Source organism: Lemur catta, chromosome 7 (genome assembly GCF_020740605.2).
Source record: "Lemur catta isolate mLemCat1 chromosome 7, mLemCat1.pri, whole genome shotgun sequence".
NCBI lineage: Eukaryota > Metazoa > Chordata > Mammalia > Primates > Lemuridae > Lemur > Lemur catta.
This window is the reverse complement of record NC_059134.1, coordinates 59,715,867-59,742,074: the sequence shown is the minus strand read 5'-3', so window position 1 is coordinate 59,742,074 and position 26,208 is coordinate 59,715,867. Positions and strand designations below refer to the sequence as shown.

Sequence of the window (26,208 nt, the reverse complement as noted above, 5' to 3'; positions counted from 1 at the left end):
TTATTCATAAAAGCCAAAAGTAGAAACAACCTAAATGCCACTCAAATGATGAAAGGATAAACAAAATGTGGTATATAGATAGGATAGAATATCATTCAACCATAAAAAGTAATGAAGTACTGACACATGCTACAACATGGATGAAACATGCTAAGTGAAAGAAGATAGTCACAAAAAAAACCCATGTTCTAGGATTCCATTTATATTTATATTTAATGTCCAGATTAAGCAAATCTGTGGAGGCAGAAAATAGATTACTGGTTGTCAGGGGCTGGGGATAGTTGATACGAAATGCAGAATGACCGATAATGAATATGAGGTATCTATATGGGGTGATAAAAATGTTCTAAAATTGATCGCAGTGATGATTGCACAACTCTTATGAATATACTATAAACTGTTGAATGATACACTCTAAATGGTAAATTGTACAGTATGTGAATTAAATCTCAATCAAGCTTGTTATGTTCAAAAATATATCTAAGGAGCTGAGCATATTGCCTGGCATGCAGTAAGGACTCAATAAATGATAATAAGTTTATTCTTGTGCCCTTTCGTCTTCCTGATGCCATCCCAACTCTGGCCAGAATCACTTCTAACATTAACACTGCAGAATAAGTCAGGCTCATTGCAAGGGGCCCATTTCATACTCAGGGGAGGGTCACAGGTGAGTCCTGAATGCTAATACGCCAAGACTAAAAGTCTTCCTCCAATACTCAGATAACTAAATATATAACTCTTAGAGTAGAAAGAAAATAATGGCTTCAATTTATTGAACATTTACTATGTGCCCAGGTTCTGTACCAGCAACTTTACAACTATTCTCCTCAGAAGAACTATAGTAGGCTGTTGTTATATTATTGTTCCTATTTGATAAATGAAGACACTGAGCCTTTGAGAAGTTTTGTAACTTGTTTAAAGTCACAGTGGTAGTCAATGACCAAAAGTTGGATGGTTCAAATCCAAGGCACATATTCTTTTTCTCCATGGGATTACATGGCTTCATTATGCCTTCTTTTATTTCTCTACATTTTCTCCACACTTTACAACTCAAGCAGCCTGATTTTCACTGATCTCCCTTTCCTCTATGTGTTCTAATAATGTCTAGTTCACATCAAATTAGTTGATTTTCCTTTTCCTCTTGTGTGTTCTCAGATTGTTTCATGTGTATACTCTTGAACATGGCAGATTCTTGATATAAACTGAATGGATGTGTAGCATGTGAATATTTTCTCCCATTCTGTAGGTTGTCTATTTGCTCCGATGATAGTTTCCTTGGCTGTGCAGAAACTTTTTAATTTGATCAGGTCCCATTTATTTATTTTTCTTGTTGCTGTGATTGCTTTTGGGGTCTTCTTCATAAATTCTTTGCCTAGGCTGATGTCTATAAGAGTTTTTCCAACATTTTTTTCTAGAATTCTTATGTTAAGCTTGTCTCCGCAAACAGGAAATAGGTTACTGAAGGACAGACACTGTGTCTTCTAGATCTCTTTATCCTTTATACAGAGAAGGCACTCATGGTCACCTAGCCTGGCCTATTATGGATAGAAGACAAGCCCCTGCTTGAAAATGGCTCTCACAGATACCTTGCTTTCTGCCTGTGGATTGGAAGCTTTCTCCTTAGGAACAGGACCCTGCTTACCTCATTACCACCCCATCCTAGTGTATGTTGCATGGTGGCTCAGAATTAAAAAGAAGACTGGGTCAGCACTTACTCTACTGGAGGCACATCAAGGGCAGCCCTCCCATAGTCCATCTTCTCTCACCTCCTTGAAAGGGAAGGCTGGCAGAGAACTTGAAGAAAACAGGTTGTTGACTCTGCCTGTGACCTGAGACAGTCAATGTGGCATCGTCCTCTCTGGCTCAGGACCCCTCCTTTTACACAGAACCTTCATATCACCAAATTCAAAAGGTAGGGCAACTCTTAAGAATCTGTTACTCTGTTATCTAGAGACCCATCATAACTCTGAACCTCCTCTACTTCCCACCTCTCGTAACAGAGTAGTGACCTGCTCACAACTATCTAGATTACCTTTGATTTGTCCTATAATCATCCTGAGCTCCCCTGCATCCTACTCCTCCCCACACCCTGTCCTAACCAAAGCAGTATTCTCTCAGCTCTAGGGATCCTCTGGGATAGGGCTGAGAGCAAGAGGAAGGAGCCTGCCTTCTTTGCCTCTTGGCCAGCTATGATACTTGGTTGGTCAAACTTGGTCCCTCTGCGTTCCCTGTTTCTATACCTGCTTGCCTCTCCTCTGCCTTTTCTTCAAGATGTTAAAAACTCGCAATAAAAAACAAATACAAAATGCTGTAATTAATAGCCAATTCCAAGCCAACCCAGCATTTCTACTAATAAAGCTCAACACTTGCAAAAAGAACAATAAATTCTGCCCCTCTCTGGTTCTGAGGTGGTCTCTTTTATATACTCTGTGTGTATGTGTGTGTATGTATGTGGGTAAGTGTGTCTACATATATATTTATTTTCCTTTATTTCCCATCCAGGGAGGGGCAGAATAATGAACTGCGTGCGTCAGGGAAGATGAATCTGAGATACTAGGGAGCAGTGCAGTAAAAAGATTAAAGTGTTATTATTGTTGGGTTTTTTTCCCCCATGGTCCATTGTGACAGCTCGACCGTCATCTGTAAAAAATGTCTCAGCGAGAGATAATCATCGGAAACTCAATAAAGCGTCAGGGGGAGCCTCAGCCCCCATCAATCACTGGGTGCCTGGAAAATTTCAGCCCTCTGTCTCCCTTCCTGCTATCCATATAAATGTCTCTAATATATTTTGTGTAGTGTGTGGGACCCATCCCTGATTTGGAACTTTTGATGAAAAAATATTTATACACAAAATATGTAAATCAGTTAAAAATCACAAGACTAGTTCTTTGCCACCCCATCCCATTTTTTTCTTATTTTTATAAATGCATCAAATTTATTCTTTTTAATAAAACATGTCAACTAGTCTATCTCCCTCTCCTAGGAGATACACACACACACACACACACACACACACACACACACACACACACACACATTTGGAGGGCTAAAAGGGTGGAAACAATTAACTGAACTGCTTGATACATTTAATCTTGCAGTTGGCCAAAATGCTTGATGAAGTGACAGTGCGCTTGTTCATCCTGGTGACTCTATGGTGGCCAGTACTGTTGAGAAATGACATGTAGAACCACTGCCCTAGAGTGTGACAAGGCTCTAAGTGAGCCTGGAGAAGGATGAAAAAGAAGCAGGGACATTATTAAAAATAATAACTTGCCCAAACAGCTTTTGGCCTGGCAGATTCCCAAGCCTTTGGACAAGCCAGAGGTTCTAAGCTGACTAGGTGTGGGACACCACACAAGCTGATATAGTCGCTGGGTTCTATACAAGAGCAGGAGACAGTTCCGCTGGTATCTGGCTTCATCGCTCTGCCTTAGTTTCCTTTAGTGCCTACATCACAGGGTTACTGCGAATACATAGTAAGTATCAATAAATGTCACCTGCTACTGCTGTGGCTATCATCATCATTGTCATCTCATTAACACCTCCCCCAGCTTCTCCATGCTGCAATGAATCAGTTCCTGCAGTGTCCTCTCCTCTAGACCTTCAAGGCTCCTCTCTGTCTAAAGGATAAAGTCCAAGTGTCTTGATCTGGCCCTTGTTTACTAATGCTACATCTTTACTGCTCATCACTTTCTAAAATGAATCTTCTGCTGCATGGATGCTTCACCTTAACATGTCCTATAATTTGCTGTTTCCCACCTCTGGATGTTTTGGACATAGCACAGCCCCTCTCTACTTACACCCAACTGCACTGACCTACCAGCCCTCCATACAGCTATCTAAAACACTACTATATTTTGAGGCTCACATGCCATTTTATTTTCTCGACTGCTTCAGCCAGAGATTCTTTTCTCTGAGCTCTGACAGTCCTTGTTATCTGTACCTCCAACTGGACCCTAGTCAAATAGTGTCTTGGTAATGTCTTCAACCTTTATTATTACTAATTACTGTTCTTGCTAGCACCTTACATTTGCATGATGCCCTGTATTTTCTCAAGAGCTTTCATAAGTACTTCAATTTGAGCCTCATAATAAGAATATTGTATAGCAAATATTATTCTCTACAGATGAGAAAATCAAGCTCAGAGAGAGAAAAGAATTGCTCAAGGCCACACAGTTAGGTGATGGCTAAGCCATTCCTCGAACTCTAAATAGTATCTGGCTCTTTGAGGATGACAGTTTGTTACCACAGAAAAGCATTTGGAAGGCTATGTCAAAGACTCTGAATGAAGTTCCATAACAGTATGATGAGGATGATGACATAGAAACAGAAGTTTACAGTAATGGAATTCCTTCTATGTTTTAGAATAAATACACCACCTCTAACTCTCCTAATAATCTTTATTTTACAAGTAAGGGGCAAAAAATTGCTCCAGGTGTCACAGCTATTAAGTGTTTTGCACACCCATAACACCATGGCTTAAGCACGCAGCCTCTCGAGGAATAAAACTGAAAGTGGCAAAATAAGGTCTCCTCTAGGGAAGTGAAGGCCCAGATGAGTTTTTTATGCAGTTCAAGCACAAGACTTCAACTAACACCTATAGTCTAGATCATGCTACTCAAAGAGCGGGGAGCCTGGTGGGAGCCTGTTAGAAATGCAGTATCTCTGGTCCCATCCCACACCTACTCAATCAGAATCTCTGAGGGTGGGGCCCAGGAATCTGTGTTTTAACTAGCTCTCTAGGAGATTCTTATTTCTTTGGGAGCTTTATTGGTCTCATCTGAATTTATACTCTCTGAGGACACACAGTCTTTCTGCTATGCCTGGGTAGGGCTGGGCACACAGTGGGCGCTGGGTGGTTAACCTGTACTGAGTATATGAGATAGTTGGCAATGTCCTGGGGAAGGGGAGAAATATCATAGACAGCAGTTCCATTACCGCCAGTGGGGAGTCCTAGCCATCTCCTGAACTCCAGAGCACTTGTCCACTGGTTTGTGATGAGCCAGTTTGTACCGTCCTGTCCTCCATCTGAAGAGACAGAGACGGGGAGGTCAGCTGGAGCAGGCCAGGACCTGCAGCCCCTGAAGCTGTGGGAAAGGGGCATTTGGGCTGGTGGGGTTGGCCCTGACAGGTCTAGCTTGGTAAGCCAGGCCCTCTAGCCCCAGAAGGGCCCTGTGCCAATCCAGCTTCCGCACGACTCATCTTTATTCAGCTGCCACTTGGAGCTGAGAAGAGAAGCTGATTTATGGCCTGCTCTGGCCACGTTTCTGCTGTGTTTTATTGTTTTAATTGTACATATGAAAGGTACTGAGTGCTCGCTTGCATTTCTGACAGCCCCAGACACCCAATGTTTATAACAGTTACAAGCAGCCAGCGGCTGGGTGACTTGTTTACTGTTACCACTAATTTATTGCCTCCTCCACTTGAGGATTAGGCCCCACCACCCATCAGCCAGCCACAAGTAGAACTCTCCTGGAGTGGGCATGGGTGGGGCTCAAGGCACTGAATGGAATGTGGTCAAGATCAGGAAGTGAATTGGCAGAGGAACAGCTATGACTCCATGCTCCCCTCCACATTTGCCCCATCTGTGTGCCTCTGCTCAGGCTGTGTCCCCTGCTTAGAATTATCTTTCCTTTCTTCCCCTCCTCTTTACTTTCTAAAGCCCAGCTCAACCCTACTTCTTTGAAGAACATTACTTGCTCTCATGGTGAGCCTAGAGCTTCTAGAACCTTAGAAGTCACATAGCTGACAGGGACCTGGGAGACCAGATTATCCAATGACCCAGGCAAGAATCCCCTTGACAGAATCCCTGGTAGGCAGACATTCAGCCTGTTAGTTCCCCTTGAGTGTTGAGTTGCTCAATACCTCCTAGGTAGACTTCTTACTTTATACTGAGCCAAAACCCACCTCCATAGAGGAATTCTTCATTAAATGTCACTGTGCTTTACATATATAAGATTATCTCTAATTCTAATAACCCTGTAAGATGGGTATTGTTATCCCTATGTTACTGATACGAAAATTGAAATTCAGGGACTTTAAGTCACTTGCTCAAGATCACACATCTAGTAAGTGACAGAGCTTGGATGAACCATTCAGATGGCTGGCACTGAAGCCCAGCCTTTCTCCAGGACACCACAGGGCTTCTGAAGATGCCACTCTAAGGGCTAGAGAGAATGGAACGAACAATCAGTCCAACAAGATTTCCATACCAACCATCCTTGAGTCACCTACACCAGCAAGACTGCTGTCTACCCAGAAACACCAACCTTGAAAGAGTAGAAGACACTGTAATGTACCCAGGTGAGCAGGCTTCTTGCTGAGGAACAATGATCATATCTAAAACAGGAAAAGGGTTTGACTAGGAATGGGGTAACTGATGACGAAGTCTCAGCAAGGAGGGCAAAGAAGTTTCTTTCCTCCCTAGGCTGTGTCTGTTCTGAGCAGACAGAAAGTGTCTCTGATACCTTTTAGTTTCCTTGCCTAGATCCTCTTCCCTGCTCACACCTTAAGTGCTGGTCTCCCTGAGTAAGGGACTTGTCCTTCCACTTCTTCACTATAAATCCTCCCCTTGGACAATTTCAGTCACATCCATTGTTTTGATTCCCAAGCAAATACTGGTGACTCCTAAATCCCTATCTCCTGTCAGACTACTTCTTTGAGCTCCAAACCCATGCAATCAACCGTTGACCCAAATCAGAAACTAAGGTGTCACCATAAGTGCCTCCTTTTGCATCAATTCTCACAATCCACTGAATATTCAACCTCCTCCTAATATTTTCCTAATATCCATTTTATCCATTCCTAAAGATCACCTTTAAGAATCCCTGGAAATATAAAGTGCATTCTAAAGGAAAGGAGTGTAGCTTCTCATCAGATTTCAAAGGGGTCCACTATCTGAAAAAGATCAAGAACCCTTATTAATCTCTCCCCTTTGATTCCTCTTCCACCCTGTCAGAATGTCCATTTAAAATGCAAACGTGAATTTAACATTCCCCCACTTAAAATCCTTTAATGGTCTTCAGAACACAGTATGAATGCCACAGAACTCCATAGAACAAGGTCCTTCCTAAACATAACCTTCTTCCCCTCCAGCCTTATGTCTTCTTGTTTTCCTCAACACTGTGGCAGATGATTCCAACTGTCATCACCCCTCAACCTCCAACCCGTGTCTGCATTGTGGTGTTCCCTCTGCCTTGGAAGTCCATTCCTCTTAGCCTGCCTGGCAATCTCCAACTCATCTTTAAGACCCAATTCAAACCCACTTATGCTGTGACACTTCCCAGATACCAGCCTGCTCTCATCTCAAGCAGAGCTCATCACTATCTTTATCAGTGTTGCCAACATACTTTGTACACTACCTCTGCATTTATCACTCTGTACTGCGATTCCTTCTTCATAGGCATGTCTTTGTAATTGACTGGGGGCACTTCGTTGAGGGACTAGACCATGTATATTCATTTATATAATCCCAGTACCTGGCAGAGTGCCTGACAAACTGAATACAAGCTGAATCATAAATAAGGGAAACTAATAAGCAATTATAACTGTAGAGCATTTTATAATTCACACATTGCATATTTTATCTCTTGATCTTCACAACAATACTGGTAAGGTAAACAAAGGGAGGTATTACTGGAGGTTTGGGAGATCTTGCAAGGTCACAAACCACAACTCACCACCTTCCTTCAGTACTAAGTGCAGGCCAAAGCCCACAGAAATATCTATTAGAAATTTAGTGGACTTGATGGACTTTGGCACTGACTCTAGACTCCAATAGTGAAGGATGGTCCAACTTTCCTGAGCTTCTGACTTTCCCGTGAATTTGCCTAGACATACTCAGGGCAAGGGGGTTAATTTTTGATTCTACTGTACTTTCCTCACATATCCCCACAAGTCAGGTCACTTCCCATGAAAAAGGCAATCCAATCCAAACAAAAGAGAACCACAGGATTCTTTTGTTTCTGTCTGCTTCATCAATGAGAATGAGCCAGAGCTGGGTACAGTGCCTTGCGTACAATTGGCAGGCAATAAATATTGGTTGAATGAGTAAAAGAATGAGGTATCCTTAAATGGAAAAAGGAAAGGAAAACATGGTTAAGAAGAAGCTAAAGGCTTAGATTGGTAAGGAGAGAGAAAAGCCCTGAGACGATTCTAAAGTACTGTTATTATCCAGGACCCAGAGTCAGAAAGCAGAGCACACAACATCAGAGAACAGAGCACATCCAAACCAGTACATCTAGAAATAAGATGAGCTGCCAGAAAACTATGGCAGACAAAGGTAGTCTAGAATTAAAAAAAAAAAAAAAAAAAAAGTGGAGATAGGTAGATCTTGCAGCTTTAGAGAGTGAGTTTATCAATGATTCCTGACAAAATTCTACAATGTTATTTTTTCTGACAGTTCTTAAACACTTAGGTAATTTCTGGATACTAGGGTCTTGGTACTAAGACCAAGACATCAACATTCCAGAATAACCTAATTTCCTTTTTGGAAAGGGTTAGTAAGCAAGAAAATAAGACAAATGCCAAATACATTTTTATTTTAGAAGTAATCTAAGAAAATCTCTTAAAATTTTATGGATGAAATGGAGAAATGGAGGATAAAAAAAGAATGAAATTTTGTGAAATTACAGTTGTGAACAGTGAATAATGCATCAAAATTGTCCTGATCATGTGCTCTAGGGCTCTGTATTTAATAGAGTCCTTATAAACATTGTAATTAAAGAAAGTACCTGATGGCAGGGAATCTTAACTAACTCACCAGTGCCTAAAACACTACTTGGTACATAGAAATGTGATCAATAAATACTTCTGAATAAATAAGTGAATCCACAGAAAGCCTATTTACTAAATTTATAGGGCATACACAGTAAGAAGAGATAGTTAATATTTTTTTTTTTTTTTTTAGACAGAGTCTCACTCTGTTCCCCGGGCTAGAGTGAGTGCCGTGGCATCAGCCTAGCTCACAGCAACCTCAAACTCCTGGGCTTAAGCGATCCTACTGCCTCAACCTCCTGAGTAGCTGGGACTACAGGCATGCACCACCATGCCCGGCTAATTTTTTCTATATATATTTTTAGTTGTCCAGATAATTTTTTATTTCTATTTTTAGTAGAGACGGGGTCTCGCTCAGGCTGGTCTTGAACTCCTGACCTCGAGCGATCCACCCGCCTCGGCCTCCCAGAGGGCTAGGATTACAGGCTGAGCCACCACGCCCGGCCAATATTTTTATCTTTATTTCATGAGGGACATAATAGCCTCTTCCAATATTTTTGTTGTCTGTCTTTGTTGTCTGTCTGTATATCTACCTACCTACCTAGAATGTAGTAGCTGGCTGTTGGCATAGGAGTTAAAAATAATTCAGAGGTTAACCACCCAAAAAAATAACAAATAAAAATGGAAAGAAAAAAATAAAGAAAAAGAGAAAAGAAATTATGTAGAACAGGGTTGGTAAACTATAGCCTATGAGCCAAATCCAGCCTGCGGTGTATTTTAATAAATAAAATTTTAGTGAAATACATGCATGCCCATTTGTTTGTGCGTTGTCTATGGCTGTTTTTGTACTACAATGGCCAAGCTAAGTAGTCACAGTCAAGACCAATCAGCCCACAAAGCTTAAAATGTTTATAATCTGGCTCTTTCCAGAAGGTTTGCTGACCACTGATCTAGAATGTTGAATATGAGTATCAACCTGGAGGGAACCATTAAAACACAAAGCTATAAAATTTGAATGCATGTGGTGATATATGTGGTGGAGACCGTTGTGACAGCAGAAGTTAAACTAGATGGCTTCCTAGCTCTGAGAGTCTGTGAAATCAAAAATGTTTACTGAGCACTGCTAGGATCCTGAGAGCAGATGAGAAGGCACTCAAAAGAATCCCCTCCCACATACCTGGCCCTGTCCTCTCAGCAAATGCTCCTTCTTGCTTCTTGGTGAGAACACCTGAACTGAAGACAGAGCTGAGGGTGGAGATGCTGTGTTTGAATGAGGAGAGAACATCTCATAACCTGAGTCCCCATATATCAGGCCACAAATACAGGGCAAATTTGGTACTCATGAAATTCTCCTCTGTTTGAAACATAAAGTGAACACAACTCCTCTGGGTCAGTAGGGAATCTAAGGAGGCATAGGTCACGGCCTGTACATGGAACTGTCAGCTGAGGAGGAGAGAAAAGACCTATGGGCAGATGAAAGTTCAAATAACCAGAAGAGGCCAAAAGTTAGAGAACATTCAAAAAAGCAGCTGAGGGCAGGCTGCCATTATTGCCAAGGACAGGGAAGCCTTTGTGGAGCTGCAACTTCATATTTCACCTGGGCAGTAATGCCCTAACGCCACTGATTTGAGAAACCTTTTCCCTGGGGCAGCAGTAACACCTCTGCTCTGGGCTACGACAAACCATGCAGTCTGGCAGCCTCACTGACAGGTCTGAGGGCTGTGTGCATTGCTCCCCTTGGCTGAATCTCCCCCAGGGTCAATGTTCTGACCCTCAGGCAGTCAACAAGGCTGTCTGTCCTCCTGGCATCACTGCCAACCCTAAAGCAGCCACCGCTCAGCTGCCCTGTTGCTGGAAATCTCAATCTCTGTGAGTGATCCAAGACAATGGACAGGCAAGTGGGGACAGTCTGGAGAAACAAAAACTCAAATGTAACATGCTCATTTCTGGTCTGCAGCCTGTCTTTTCCCCAACTCCACTTTGAAAGAACTATTCACCAGAGGCAACACAGACTGACTTGCCCTGGTACCCTCCAACAGACACATGACCAAGCCCTGATACAGATGCACACCAATTCTTTCTTCTAAAGTTCAAACAACCACCCACCAGTAAATCCCAGAGGAGGCATGGATGATGACTCCATTTTACAAGCATAGACATCAAGGTACAGAGAAGGCCCACTACTGGTCCTGGATCATACTGTAAGTTGAGGGGCCAGTCGCAGAGACAGGATTGCACTTCACATACAGGAGAGGGAAAAAGCAGTATTCAGAGAGTAGTATTTAGGGACTTCTGAGGCTCAAGAAACCAGTGAGACTGTTTTCTAGTTCTGAGGCAGGGATGGGGCAGGGTAAGTCTGCAGGAACAAATCCACATTCCATGCAGTTGCCTTAATTATTTTATTGAAACCTGCTCCCTTGTCCACTCATCTGAGGCTCCACAGGCCAAGGTACTTTCAGGAGAATACCAGTTGAAATGTCCCACCCACCTCCAATTAAGTTATCAAATCAGGCCTCTATTTCCTTCCCCAAGACTTTTGAAGTGACATAAATTATAGAGCCAGAGCTACTGTGAAGGGCAGGTGTTCCAAGTGCTTTGGGTTACCCATGAATCCCCAGAGATAAGAAACTGGCAGGCTCTCACTCAGAGTTGCTGGTAGAGCTGGCACAGAGCAAGGCTACATGGAAGTCACAGAAGGAGAGCTCCCAGAGCAGCAGGGTAGCTCATGCTTACCTTCCAAAGAATGGATTCCCTGTTCCTTGGCAGTCTTGTAAACACTACTGAAATCGTCTCCAAGGTTTGGGTCAGCCCCAGCAGCAAGCAAGACCTGAACCACACTGGAAGAAATCAGAAAGACAGAAGTGTCAAAAGCAGGAAGGGCCCAGGAGGTAGAAACCCAGATCCAAAAGCATGTTTGGGGATTGGATCTGTCTCTGCTCATTAGAGTGATACAGTGGAAAGAACATGAACTCTGGGAGTGTACAAGACAAGGGTAGAAAAGCAAGCTCTGAAACTTATCAGCGGAGAGGCTCCGGACAAGTTACTTCGGACAAGTTACTTAACACCCTTCTAAGGCCCAGTTTCCACAAATATAAATAAAAACTGTTTATTCAACAATTACTTATCAAATGCCTGCCATGTTCTAGTCACTGTTCTAGGTGCTGAGGTCTGTGTCCTCATGGAACTGTGACCAGTCTGCTGGGAAGGACAATTAAGCATACAGTTACAGCAAAATGTGTCAAGTTATGATGGGAGAAATACCATGTGCAGTATGAGAACAAGGAAGGGATCAAGAAAGGCCTTCCATCCCTTAGTATTTTGAAAAAACAAACAAGTAAAGCAACATAACAAGAATAAATTCATTTAAAGTTAAAAAATAAAAAAAAGAAAGGCTTTCCAGTAGGATATCAGCAAGATGATGGCATATGACTTTCCAGTACTTGCTCCTCCTCAGAAACATCAATTTGAACAACTAGCCACATGCAAAAACACCTTTACAAGAGCTAAGTAAACCAGGTGAGAGATTATAGCACCTGAGCATAGCACAGAAACAAAGAAAAAACATACTGAAGAAGATAGGAAGGACAGTTTTACATTTCCCATGTCACCCCTTCCCCAACTCCAGGCAGTACAGTGTGGAGAGATACCCTCTGTGTAGGGAAAGGAAAGAGAAGTGAGCACTGCACTTTGCCTCTGACCCCGAAACCAGGTCTGACCCAGTAAAACTCAGTGCTAGGCAGGCCACCTTAGACTGAGCCTCTAGGCCTGCCCTGGTGCCAGGCTGGATTCCACAGCCCCAGGGTCCAGGTCTGCTTGGCATACTTGGTCTCTGGGTCCATCCCATGGCCAGGCTGACCTTAGCAGATCCAGATTCCAGACTGGCCCCAGTAACAGGCCAGCCCCAGTGATCACAGGCCTACCCTAAGATCAAGCCAGCCCCCACAGACTCAGGCTCCGGACCTGCCTTGCAGATTCAATATCCAGACCCACCCCAGAACCAGGCCAGCCACCACAACATTAGTCACCAGGCTTGCACCAGTGGACTCAGCTTTTAGGTACCCCCACCCCTAGGTTCCAGACCAGCCTGGAGCCAAGTACATTCACAAAGCCCAGAGCTTCTGCCGTGTCCAGCACCAGGTCAGTACTCTTGGCCTCAGGCACCAGACTAGTACCTGTAGATATAGGCTCTAGGCCTGCCCAATTCCAGGTCAATTCCTGCAGCCTCACACTCCAGCAGACCCAGGGTCCAGGCTGCTCCAACAGACCCAGGGTCTAGGCCCACTCCAATAGATGCCAGTGCCAGGGCCCCATGGACTGAGCGTCCAGTACCATTCCTGCATATCCAGGTTCCAGGCCAGCCCCTGTAGATCCAGGACCCACGCCTAGCCTCCATAAACTGAAGCTCCAGGTCTGCTCTAGCACCCGACCAGTCTCTATGGACTCAGGCTCCAGGCCAATCCTAGCACCTGGATGGTCCCTGCAGATTCAGGCTAAAGGCCTATGCCAGCACAAGGTCAGCCACTGTACACTCAGGCTTCAGGCTGACTCCTGCAGATACAGGCTCCAGCCCACCCCTGTGGTCACCAGGAAATGGAGGCAAATTATAATAAATTTTTTTAATTAAAAATAAAAATAATAATAAAGGGGTCAATTCCTCAAGAGAATATAACAATTATAAATACATATGCACCTAACATCACAGTACCTAAATATATAAAGCAACTGTTAAAAGATCTGGAGAGAGAGACTGTAATACAGTAATGGTTGGGGACTTCCAGATCCCACTTTCAGCAACAGTTATATCATACAGATTCAATCCTTATCCAATCAATAAAGAAACATCTGACTTAAACTACACTTTAGACTAAATGGACATAATAGACATATACAGAACATTCTATCCAACAGCAGCAGAACACATATTCTTCTCAAGTACACATGGAACATTTTCCAACATAGATCATATGTTATGCCATAAAACAAGTCTCAACAAATTTAAAGACTGAAATCATATCAAGTATCTTTTCTGACCACAATGGTAAAACTAGAAATCAACAAGAGGAATTTCATAAAATTCACAAGTACACGGAAATTGAACAACATGCTCTTGAACCATCAATGGGTCAATGAAGAAGTTAAAGGGGAAATTCAAAGATATCTTGAGAGAAATGAAAATGGACACACAATATACCAAAACTTACAGGATGCAGCAAAAGCAGTTCTACAAAGGAAATTTATAACCATAAATGCCTTCATCAAAAAAGAAGAAAGATCTCAAACAACCTCACATTACACCTCCAGGAACTAAAAAGAGATGAAAACACTAAGCCCAAAGTTGGTAGAAGGAAGAAAATAATAAAGATCAGAGCAAAAGTAAATAAAATAGAGACTAGCAAAACAGCAGAAAAGGTCAACAAAACTGAGAGGTGGTTTTTTTGAAAAGATGAATAAAATTGACAGACCGTTAGCTAAACTAAAAAAAAAAAAGACTCAAATAAATAAAATCAGAAGAAATAAAAGAGGAGACATTACAACTAAAACTACAGAGAAATATAATACAAAAGATCATAAGAGGCTACTATGAATAATTATATACCAACAAATTAGTAACCTACAAGAAACTGATAAATTCCTGACACATAAAACCTACCAAGACTGAATCATGAAGAAATAAAAAGTCTGAACAGACCAGTAATGAATAACTAGATTAAACCAGTAATAAAAAGTCTCCCATTAAAGAAAAGCCCAGAAACTGATGGCTTCACTGCTGAATTCTACTAAACACTTAAAGAACTAATACCAATCCTTCTTAAACTTTTCCAATAAACTGAATGAGAAGAAATACTTTCAAATTCATTTTACAAGGCTAGCATTATCCTCACACCAAAGCCAGACAAGGATACTATAAGAAAACAAAATTACAGGCCAATATTCCTGATGAACAGAGATGCAAAAATCCCCAACAAAATACTAGTGAACTGATTCAACAACACATTAAAAGGATCATTCACTATGATCAAGTGGGATTTATCTCTGAGATGCAAGATGGTTCAATGTACACAAATCTAGAAATGTGATACACCACATTAACAGAATGAAGGACAAAAATCATATGATCATCTCAATAGATGGAGAAAAAGCATTTGACAAAATTCAACATCCTCTCATGATAAAAACTCTCAACAAACTGGGTATTGAAGGAATGTATATCAATACAACAAAGGCCATATATGACAAATTCACAGCTAACATCATACTCAAAGGTTGACAGCTTTTTGGGAACAAGACAAGGATGCACGCTCTTGTCACTTCTATTCAACTCAGTACTGGACGTCCTAGCCAGAGCAATTAGGCAAGAGAAAGAAAGAAAAGGCATCCAAATTGGAAAAGAAGAAGTTAAATTGTTCTGTTTGTAGACAAAATGAGCTCAATCTAAAGCCTACACCCCACCAAAAAAAATCTGTTAAAACTAGTAAGTGAATTCAGTAAAGTTGCAGGAGACAAAATCAACATACAAAAATGAGTAGCATTTCTATACACTAACCACCAACAATCCAAAAGAGAAATCAAGAAAACAATCCCATTTATAACAGCTACAAAAGAAAAAACGAAAAATACTTAGGAATAAATTTAACCAAGGAGATGAAAGACCTATACACTGAAAACTATAAAACACTGAAGAAAGAAACTGAAGAAGACACAGATAAATGGAAAGATATCTAGTGCTCATTGATTGGAAGAATTCATACTGTTAAAATGTCCATATTACCCAAAGTGATCTACAGATTCAATGCAATCCCTGTCAAAATTCCAATAACATTTTTTATAGAAATAGACAATCCTTAAATTTGCATGGAACCACAAAAGACCCTGAATAGCCAAAGCAATCTTGAGCAAAAAGAACAAAACTGGAGGCATTACACCACCTGACTTCAAAATATACTATGAAGCTGTAGTAATCAAAACAACATGGGCCGGGCACCGTGGCTCACGCCTGTAATCCTAGCACTCTGGGAGGCCGAGGCGGGTGGATCGTTTGAACTCAGGAGTTCAAGACCAGCCTGAGCAAGAGCGAGACTCTGTCTCTACCAAAAAAATAGAAAGAAATTATCTGGACAACTAAAATTAAAAAACAAAAACAAAAACAAAAATAAAAAAACAACATGGTACTGGCATAAAACCAGACACAGAGACCAATGGAGCAGAATAGAGCACCCAGAAATAAATCTACACATTTATGGTCAATCAATTTTTGACAAAGGTGCCTAGAACACACAATGGGCAAAGGAGAGTCTCATCAATAAATGATGCTGAGAAAACTTAGTGTCTACATGCAGAATAAATTAGACCCTCAACTCACACTATATACAAAAATCAACTCAAAATGGACTAAAGACTTAATTAAGCCTTAAGACCTCCAAGTATAAAACTATTACAAGAAAACACAGGAGAAAAGCTCCATGACACTGGTCTGGGCAATGATTTTTTTTGGATATGACCCCAAGAGCACAAGCAATAAAAGCAAAACTAGACAAATGGGATTACATCAAACTAAAAAGTTTTTGCACAGCAAAGGAAATAATCAACAGAATGAAGCAAAGACCTAAGAAACTGGAGAAAATATTTATAATCTATACATCTGATAAGGGTCCAAAATATATAAGGAACTCAAGCAGCTCAATAGCAAGAAAAGAAATAACCCAATCAAAAAATGGACCAAAGACCTGAATATCCTCCCAGAAGAGGATATACAAATGGTCAAAAGGTATATGAAAAAATGCTCAGTATCACTAACCATCACGGAAATTTAAAACCACAAAGAGATATCACCTCACGCCTGTTTGAATGGCTGTTAAAAAGTCGAAAGATAAGTGCTGGGGAAGACGTGGAAAAAAGGGAATCCTTGCACATAGTGAGAATGTAAATTAGTAGAGTCATTATGGAAAATAGTATGAAAGTTCTTCAGAAAATTAAAAATAGATGGCCAGGTGTGGTGGCTCACGTCTGTAATCCTAGCATTCTGGGAGGCCGAGGCAGGTGGATCGTTTGAGCTCAGGAGTTCAAGACCAGCCTGAGCAAGAATGAGACCCTGTCTCTACTAAAAATAGAAAGAAATTAGCTGGACAACTAAAAATATATATAGAAAAAAAAAATTAGCCAGGCATAGTGGCGCATGTCTGTAGTCCCAGCTACTCGGGAGGCTGAGGCAGAAGGATCACTTGAGCCCAGGAGTCTGAGGTTGCTGTGAGCAAGGCTGACGCCACGGCACTCTAGCCAGGGCAACAGAGTGAGACTCTGTCTCAAAAAAGAAAAAAGAAGAAAATTAAAAATAGAACTACCATATGATCCAGTAATCCCACTACTAGGTGTATATATACTTAGGAAATGAAATGAGTAATGTCAAAGAGATATCTGGATTCTCATGTTCATTGCAGCATTATTCACAATAGTCAAGAAATGGAATCAGCCTAAATGCCTATCAACAGATGAATAAAGTGTTTTATATATACACAATGGAATACTATTCAAACTTTAAAAAGAAGGAAATTCTGTCATGTACAATAACATAGATGAACCTGGAGGATATTATGTTCAGTGAAATAAGCCAGGCACAGAAAAACAAATACTGCATGATCTCACTCACACATGAAATCTAAAAAAATTGAACTCATAGAGGTAGAGAGTAGAATGGTGGTTACCAGGGGCTGGTGGGGAGGCGGAGATGTTGGTCAAAGTATATGAAATTTCAGTTAGACAGGAGGAATAAGTTAAAGAGCTCTATTGTATATGGTGACTATAGTTAATAATGTGTTGTATTCTTGAAAGTTGCTGAGAGAGTAGATTGTAAGTGTTCTTACCACAAAAGAAAGAAAGGCCTCCCAGAGGAAATGGTATTTAAGACTGGAAGGTTAAGTAGCCAAATCTGTCATGGTAAAGTAGGAGTACCTGATAAATCCTGGAGGCAATAGAGCAGAATGCTTTACCTGAAAAAGGACAGAGAGGGAGTCCAGAGTGCAAGGCCAAGAACAGTGGGAGATGAGGTAAGCTACTGAAGGATTTAAAGAGGTCGTGACATGATCATACATGCTTTCCTAGCCACTACAAAAGATATATGTACTTAGAAAAAAAAATCACACTATATTGGAATATTAAATTAAAAAATGAAAGTCTCCTCTTATATCCACCTCTTTAATCTAAATTCCAAGATTAACCATGATCTATAGATTGGTGTGTTTCCTTCCAACCTTTGCAATTAGAAATATCACTCCAGTGACTGTGTGAGAATGGACTAGAGGCAGTGTGACCAGAAGCAAGGGCTCCAAAGGGTCAAAGCAAAGGCTCCAAAACGTGAGGTTAAATTAGACAGTGCTTGACCTAGGAAGTGCTCCATACATGTTAGCTTCCCTTCTTCTTCCATTATGTAATGTTCCCATTAATGCTTTCTTTTTTTTCCCCTCTAATATTAAAGGGCTCATGTTTGCTATAAAAAAATCAGAAAATATAGATAACCAACAAGAAGAATATGTCTTAGAACATGTATCTTTCCAGTTTCTATAATGAATATGTACATATTTTTATTTCCAAAAACGGTACCATATATAAACTTTCTCTCTAAACACACATAATCTCTTCCATGTATTACATATTTGTCTACAACACTGTTTTTAATGGCTACACAGTATTCCACTATAAGACTATTCCATACTTTATTTAACCAATCCCTTATTGTAAAACAATAGGTTGGTTTTTTTTTTTCTTTCTCTAACCTGAAAAACAGAAAATGGAATCATACTGCTATTTAACTTGCATTTCTTTGATTACTTGTGAGGTTGAATTTTTTGAAAAATATGTTTAACAGTCAGTGTATTTCTTTCTTCATGAATCCCTTATTTATGTCCTTCCCATTTTTCTCTTCGTATGGCTATCTTTTCCTTACTGACCTTCAAAACTATTAATGTTTTTAAGGCATAACTGGTAAGCATTTCAAACAAATTTCTCTAACTATCATTAACTATTAAAATGCCAAACTATAGTTTGTTTTCACTTCCTTGTTAGTTTTTTAGTATTTGTAACCAGTAGTGTTGATGGTTTTCTACACATTATCTGGTTTGAATTTCATTACCTTCAAGAGGAACGGTACCTGGCTCAATTATTTGCTGAAATGAATGAATGAATTTCACTAACTTCCACACACACACACAGTCCTTATAGCTAATTTCACTAACTTCCACACACACACACACAGTCCTTACAGCTAAGTCAAAACCCAGAATCTATTTCCCACGAAGCTAAGGTTCTTCTACATTTGATCTAATATATTAATAGTTGAGTCTTTTGTGTCTACTCACTTTATCTAAAAGGATTTTAAAAATTACCTTTCAAAGGTAATTTATCCAGAATACGGATTAAGAGCTCAAAGAGAAATGAGAAGAGTCTCTAAGCAGCTAAAAATCCGTGTCTAAAACTCACATATTTAATTCATAGTAGAATCTGTCAGGTTTTCACTTAGAAACTATTTACTCTTAGTTTATACAGAATTTGGATTAAGATTGGCATCAGTCTTCCTGTTTCTCAGAAGGCTAAAAGCCAAGAGGGTACAAAAAGGCTGACACAGATAGGCAAACTAACTGATGGCAGTGCAAAACAGTATGTGATAGAGAGGTAGTATGGCACAGAGGTTAAGAAAACTGGCTGTAAAATTTGGAACAATCTGAGCATCAAAATGAATAATGACAGTAATGGATTATAATTATATATAATTATAACCCATTGAGTAAAATAAGATTCCATACTGAAGTCTACAATTGAAAATAATAAGTAAATGGAGAAGGGAAAGCTCTTCCTTACTGTAGAATGAAAACTGTAGAATGAAAATAACTGTAGAAGGAATGATGAAATTAGAAAATCACCATTTTGCAACCTCAGTGATTATCAGGGATAATAAGAGTATCTAGGTCTTTTGGCTGTGTTAATGCATATAAAGTTGCTTAGGACAGTGCCTGATACATAATAACTACTCAACAAACATTAGTTATTATTACTATGTACCTGACCCTGTGGTTGGGTTGTAGGGAAGTCAAGAGAAGTATGAACTAAGACATTTAAATTGGGAAGACAGCATGGAATTTTATAACAAGCAAAGAGAGACCTGGGTCTCTATTACTTACTGATTACGTGATCTTGGACCATTTACCACACCTCTGAGTCTCCATTTCTTTACCAGAAAAATGGAGAAAATGATGGCTCCCTTGCAGGTTATGAGATAAGTATATAAAACTCCATAGTGCCTGGCACATAAAAAAAGCTCCACAAATGAAAGCTCTCTTCCCTTTGTCTATATAATTTTAGCAATAAAAACATGAATCTGGGCTGTGGTGGGCACTAGATCTATACCTGACCACACCCACGACTCATGCTGGCATAGCCCTGTGTTAAGAAGGCAGCTCTTCTATATTCTGCAGTAGATGACATGCGAGAAGGGTTTGTCGATTTAAACTCAAAGGGACATAATTTGGTTAATCCTTAGATGCTGTGTCCAATCACCATTCAATCACATCCCTCCCATGGCAGGCTGTCCCTCTAGGCAGCTAGTGTCACTAACTGCGCTACCTGGGCCTCTCCGGGTTCAGGAGTATTGATCCTATCTGTCCAATTTGCAGGCTGCAGGACGTGTCCAAGCAACCACGTATGCTGCCCTTGGTCCTGGAAGGCAGACGGTGGTCTGGCAGGATGTAGAGAGAAGACTGACTAGGACTGCCCCCCCACCCCTACCCCTGGGGCTACTAACTCAATCAAAGGAAATGGGCAATTCACTTCACAAACTTGGAGGCCAAGGAGGGTAAGCATCCAAGATAGTGACTCATCCTGCAACCTGAGAGATGATACCTTTCACTTTTAATAAAACTCAAAATGGCATCAGCATCACTGTGGGGCATAGATAGGACTAAAGAAACTGTGGCTGCTCAGTGGCCAACGCTGGCACCAAATACCTTGCCAGATGGCTAGCTGGCTTTTGTCTGACAGCCTTCACATTCTCATAAAGCATCTAACCAAGAGCTCCAAAGGGGTCAGGCCTTTTTTGGAGAAGCCAGCCAAATCAGACTAGAGGGCTATATGAGTATGGTCCACCACAAGCTTTGATCAAAAAAAGAACCTCAGTGGAAATATGGCCGCCAGCAGGGCAGAAGCAGGGTAGCCAGGTTAGAGAAAGCTAAGGCAAGGATGATGAAAACAGGCTTAGCAGTAGGCCAGGACTAGGGAGTGCCAAGTCCACAGTCAAAACAGAATCAAGGGCCACACACCAGGCAGACAGTCAGAAAGTCAAAAGCCAGGTCAGAGGTCAAAGAGTAGAGGATGCAGCGAACAGTAGATTATAAACCAAGTAAGTAGCCAGAAACCAAGGTACACTGGTACCAGAAGTTAAGGCAAGGCAAAAGAAACAGCATCCAGGAGCAGCAGTAATGAGATATTGAAAATGAAGTGATTTCTGCCTCTTTTGTTTTCTGCTGAAGCAGAAATTCAAAACTATATTTGGAGAAGGTGACTTGCATGGGAGATGGTGAGTCAGCCCACCTGGCTGACACGTGGAGTACAAGGTGAACAATAAGAACAGAATCTAATGGCACAAAAGAAGGCAGGCATTGCTATTAGAGGTGATCCAATAAAGGACAATTGCAATCTCTCCTTTCTTCTGGAGCTAGCATACTGGCTGCCATGTTGTAGGCTGGGTTTACGTATTACTGCCTTAAATTTGAGTAGCCAGTACCAAATGGGCTGAGATCTAAGGCTAGACCTTCATGGTCTTAGGCTGGACTAAAGTAGGCAGAGTATACCATTCCACTCAATTATGTTTTTGTGTAATAGGACACATCTCCACTCAAAGGAATTACTCCACAGGTACTCACTGGACAAGGCTTAAGAATATCAGCAGTTCTCTCAGCCAGCTCCAGATGTGGCCTCTGGTGGTCTGTGGAAAGATATGCCTACCAATGTCAGTATCAACCTTGAAGACTAGAGATAACCTCTAGATGGCCTATTTCCCTTACTAATTTGGGGAAGCAGAGAACGTCTGTAGCACAAGAAGTGTGCTATATTGCCCCTCACTTCCCTATACTCAAGTAGCTAACAGGCTGTAGGAACACTTTGTCTCAACTCAGGTTTTTCTTTCTCTTTTTAGACAAGGTTTTACTCTGTCACCCAGGCTAGAGTGCGATGGTGTGATCATAGCTCACAGCAACTTCAAACTCCTGGGCTCAAGTGGATCCTCTTGCCTCAGCCTCCTGAGTAGCTGGGACTACCATCGTGTACTACCATGATGCCTGGCTATTTTTTCTACTTTTTGTAGAGATAGGGTCTAGCTGTGTTGCTCAGGCTGGTCTTGAACTGCTGGCCTCAAGTGATCCTCCTGCCTTGGCCTCCAAAAGTGCTAGGATTACAGGCATGAGCCACCACAGCTGGCCTCAACTCAGGTTTTAATAGAAATGCTAGGATCAGAAGGCCCAACAGAAAAACAAGGCAAGGATATAAAGAGCCAATTCCCAGAGGAGGAAACCAAAAAAAGATTATTATTAAGTATATGAAGAGATCCTCAAGCTCATTTGTTATTATAGAAATGCAAACTAAAATAACAATAAGGCATCATTTTAAATTCAACATATTGACAAAAGTTAGAAAGCTGAAAAATGGCAAGTGTTGGTGAGGACGTGGGGATCTGGGACTCTTTGTGCACTGTCAGGGTATAGACTGGTACAGCCACTCTGAAACCAGTCTTGTGTATAGTACCTTATCAAACTAAAGCACCTGCCCCTATGACCCAGCACGTCTGCTCCTGAGTACATAATTCCCAGAGAGATTCTTATGCAGGTCCATAAAGGGCAACACAGGAAACTATTCATCACAGCATTCTGTGGCAGTGGAGAGATACAGGCAATCAAGTGTCCATCACTACGGGAATGGTTAAGTTAAATGTGGTAGCCACTCACTATGAAACGCGATGCAGCAATTAGAAGTAACGGGCTGGATATGCATGCAGCAATGTAGCAGATGATTTTTTTTTTAAAGGGTTGATCCCCTTTCCCCTTCTATTTATATATTAATTGAATTTGACCATTTGTTCCAAAAGTTAATTCCTTCCAGGGAGTCTCTCAATTACAGAACTTCTAATTCCTATCTGATTTAGTGACCTTGGGGGCTGAAGAAGTAAGGACCCAGTGAAAACAACTCGCTTTAGTACACCAAAGGCCATCAAAGATGTCATTCCTCTTGCTGTCTCTTGCTTCAACTGGTTAGTGCTCATTCACTTTCAGGGCTCCTTTCTTGGTGACACCATCACCAACTCAACTGAGCTTTCTCTGACTCCCAGCCTGGGTCCATGTCCTTCCTCTTTGTTTGCACAGCACCCTGTACTTGCCCCCATGGTCTGTAACCCTCAATATATTGTATCAAGATTGCTTGTTTATTTTTACGTGCCTTTCCCACTAGACTATCGGGCAAGGGTCATGAATCAACCTTATTTACCAGCTCTTTGCCCAGTACTGGGATCACAGTAAGTGGTCATAGGTGTTTTCTAAATGAGTGCATGAATAAATAAATGAAAGATGAATAAATGAAGTCATTATTTCATTTGATGGGAAGTGGGGGAAAAAGGTGGAAGGCAACAGTCCCTGCCCTGCCCAGCCTTCTCCCATCTGAAGGTCCCAAGTAGGCCACAGGTGGTTTAGCTGTGGAAAACCTCCATCTTCCTCTTCTGAGCACCAGGCCCTTCCTGGACTACGGGCAGTACCCACACAAAGCTGAGGATATGAATAGGAGGGTGGCCCCTAAGCAGCGGCTCCTGGGATTCATGGAACTCCCTTGGGGCCACAGCCAAATTAATTTGTTGATCAGGCTGTAATCAGATTAGAGGTGGGAGTGCATGTAGGAAGGTTGGCTTGCACTGACCCTGATGGGCTTCTGCTTTCAGGGCAGTGGGGAGTCAAATGCACGGCAGGGCAGTTACATCAATTGATGTTAAGGCTTTCTGCTCTCAGTGGCCAGAGGTGGTTGGGGTACTCACATTGTTTAGGGAAGAGCGAGGAAACCTGTGGTGTGAGCTGAGGCCTGTGCTGGGCTAGGCATGTGTCAAAGATGGCTGGAGAGCAGCTGGAGTTGGTGAAGCAAGAAGGGCAGTGATCCCAGCTCCAGGTCATCCCCATACAATGTTGAGCTTCAGAAGAAGCTTCTCCAACTCCTCCTCCTCCCCATTCCCCACATCTAAAGCAGAGGGTCACTGTGATGAGTGTCACGGGTCCCAAGGAGAAGACAAAGAGTGACCTATTCTCAACCCAGTGTACACCTCGACGAGGGGAGGAAGCAATGGGGTCACAGTTCAGGAGGTCTGCTGGGAAGTCAAATGAGCTGTGGCTCATTCAGTAACCTGGTCTCCTGGCTGGTCAGGAAAGCCAGGTGGCCTGACCAAAGGCACTGGCATATGCTAAATCTAGAGGTCCTGTGACATGGGGGCATAAGCTGGGGGTAGAAAGAGCAGGGAGAGCAGTTTTCTTTTTAGAGCCAGCTTCCTTAGGAAATGAATTAAACATTAGGTAAGAAGTAAGATACCTATGTAGAAAATGTGCCCCAATTTCCTCAGATGAGTATAATAATATTTTATTTACTTACCTCAAAAGGTAAATATCAATAATAATAAAGCAGCTACAGTGTGTTAGACACTTTACATTTACTATTTCAGATCCTTATAACAACTTGCAATGAGATGCCAGTCACATTTTATAAATGAGTAAACTGAGATTCAGCAAGATTACATGAGCTACTCAAGTGTACACATTAAACAAGCACGGGGATCAACATTGAAATCCAGATCTGTCTGGGTCTAAATCTGGTACACATTCCCCTAAACCACACTGGCTCTCACCCATCTGACCGTCCACTCGTCTGCCTTACTACCTCATAGTTACAGAGCCCCTACTACATAGTACCAGGGACTGCGATATTTTCAGATGGTAATTAAAGCAAAGCAGGTCACAGCAGCTAGCTGGGATAAGAGGGAGTCTGAGACGGACAAGGATAAAATCAGTGGTGGGCCCAGACAGAGGTGGCACTATTAGGGGCACGGCTCAATGAAGGCACAGCACATTAAGCACAGAGCCAAGGAATCAAGATCACCCATCACAGGGTTTCCAGGACAATCCCAATTTTGCATCCTCAGCCTAGTTCTAAATACACATCCATGTCTTTCAATTTGTGGTTCATAATACATGGCCACCAAACTTATGGGCCAGTGTGGTTAGGCCCTGGTTGTTAGGGCTTCTTACTCCAGCATGGGCCCAGGCTAGGCTCTCTCCAGGCAAATGATCTGTAAGAGTATGATGGGGCTAGTATATCTCTTAGACTCTGAGTGAAAATAACAACCATAAGAAAAACTATAATATTAGTAACAGCAGCAGATACCTATTGTATACTTATTCTGCACTTACTGCACTGCACTAAGCAGTTACATGTGCATTTTAATCTGCACAACCACCTTATGCTGAAGTAGGTGCTATCATTATTCTCATTTGCAGATAAGGAAACTAAGAACTAGTAAGAGGCAGGGCTAAGTTTTAAACTCAGGAAGTCTCATTCCAGAGCCCCTGTTCTTCACACAACTAGACTGTGTGCTCCCCAAAGCAGGGATGTGACTTGACCGTCTCTGTTTCCTCACATATAGGGCCTACATAGAGCAGTAAATATTTGTTGAATTAATTTACTTCTGGAGCCTGATGATGCACTGTTGACTCACATAACTGAGATTTTAGTTGGCTACTAGGCTTTACTTTTTAGTATGGCACCTTGGATTTTATAGTTGGTTTTTTATTTTACTTGTTTGATCTATATACTCATCCCTGTTAATTTTTATCAACACAGATTTAACCATTGCTCTATATCTTTTTTTTTTTTTTTTTTGAAACAGAGTCTCGCTCTGTTGCCCGGGCTAGAGTGAGTGCCGTGGCATCAGCCTAGCTCACAGCAACCTCAGACTCCTGGGCTCAAGCGATCCTACTGCCTCAGCCTCCCTAGTAGCTGGGACTACAGGCATGCGCCACCATGCCCGGCTAATTTTTTGTATATATATATTTTAGTTGGCCAGATAATTTCTTTCTATTTCTTTAGTAGAGACGGGGTCTTACTCTTGCTCAGGCTGGTCTCGAACTCCTGACCTCGAGTGATCCACCCGCCTCGGCCTCCCAGAGCTAGGATTACAGGCGTGAGCCACCGCGCCCGGCCTCTATATCTTTTTTTAATGTCCTTAATTCTTTCACCAAATATGAGTACCTCTTTAAGTTTCATTTAATCTGCCAGTCTGGTTGGCACTTGTCAGTGACCTCAATGGAATCAGTGATATAACTACTGAATAGGACAGAGCCCCATGGCTCACCACTTGAGTCTGTTCTCCAGCCTGAGGTCCATTCATATATAAACAATGAACCAAGTCATTCACCATTTATTAGTCTGACT

At 41.6% G+C, this 26,208-nt stretch overlaps 1 protein-coding gene across 1 annotated transcript in view; it reads right to left on the bottom strand.

Annotated features, from left to right (window-relative positions):
* CLPB (caseinolytic mitochondrial matrix peptidase chaperone subunit B) overlaps positions 1-26,208 on the bottom strand; it is a 141,809-nt gene that overhangs the window by 77,108 nt on the left and 38,493 nt on the right. Inside the window, exon 4 of the mRNA XM_045555539.1 lies at positions 11,449-11,552. Within this exon, the coding sequence (XP_045411495.1) occupies positions 11,449-11,552 (104 nt within the window). The remainder of the gene's footprint in view (positions 1-11,448; positions 11,553-26,208) is intronic.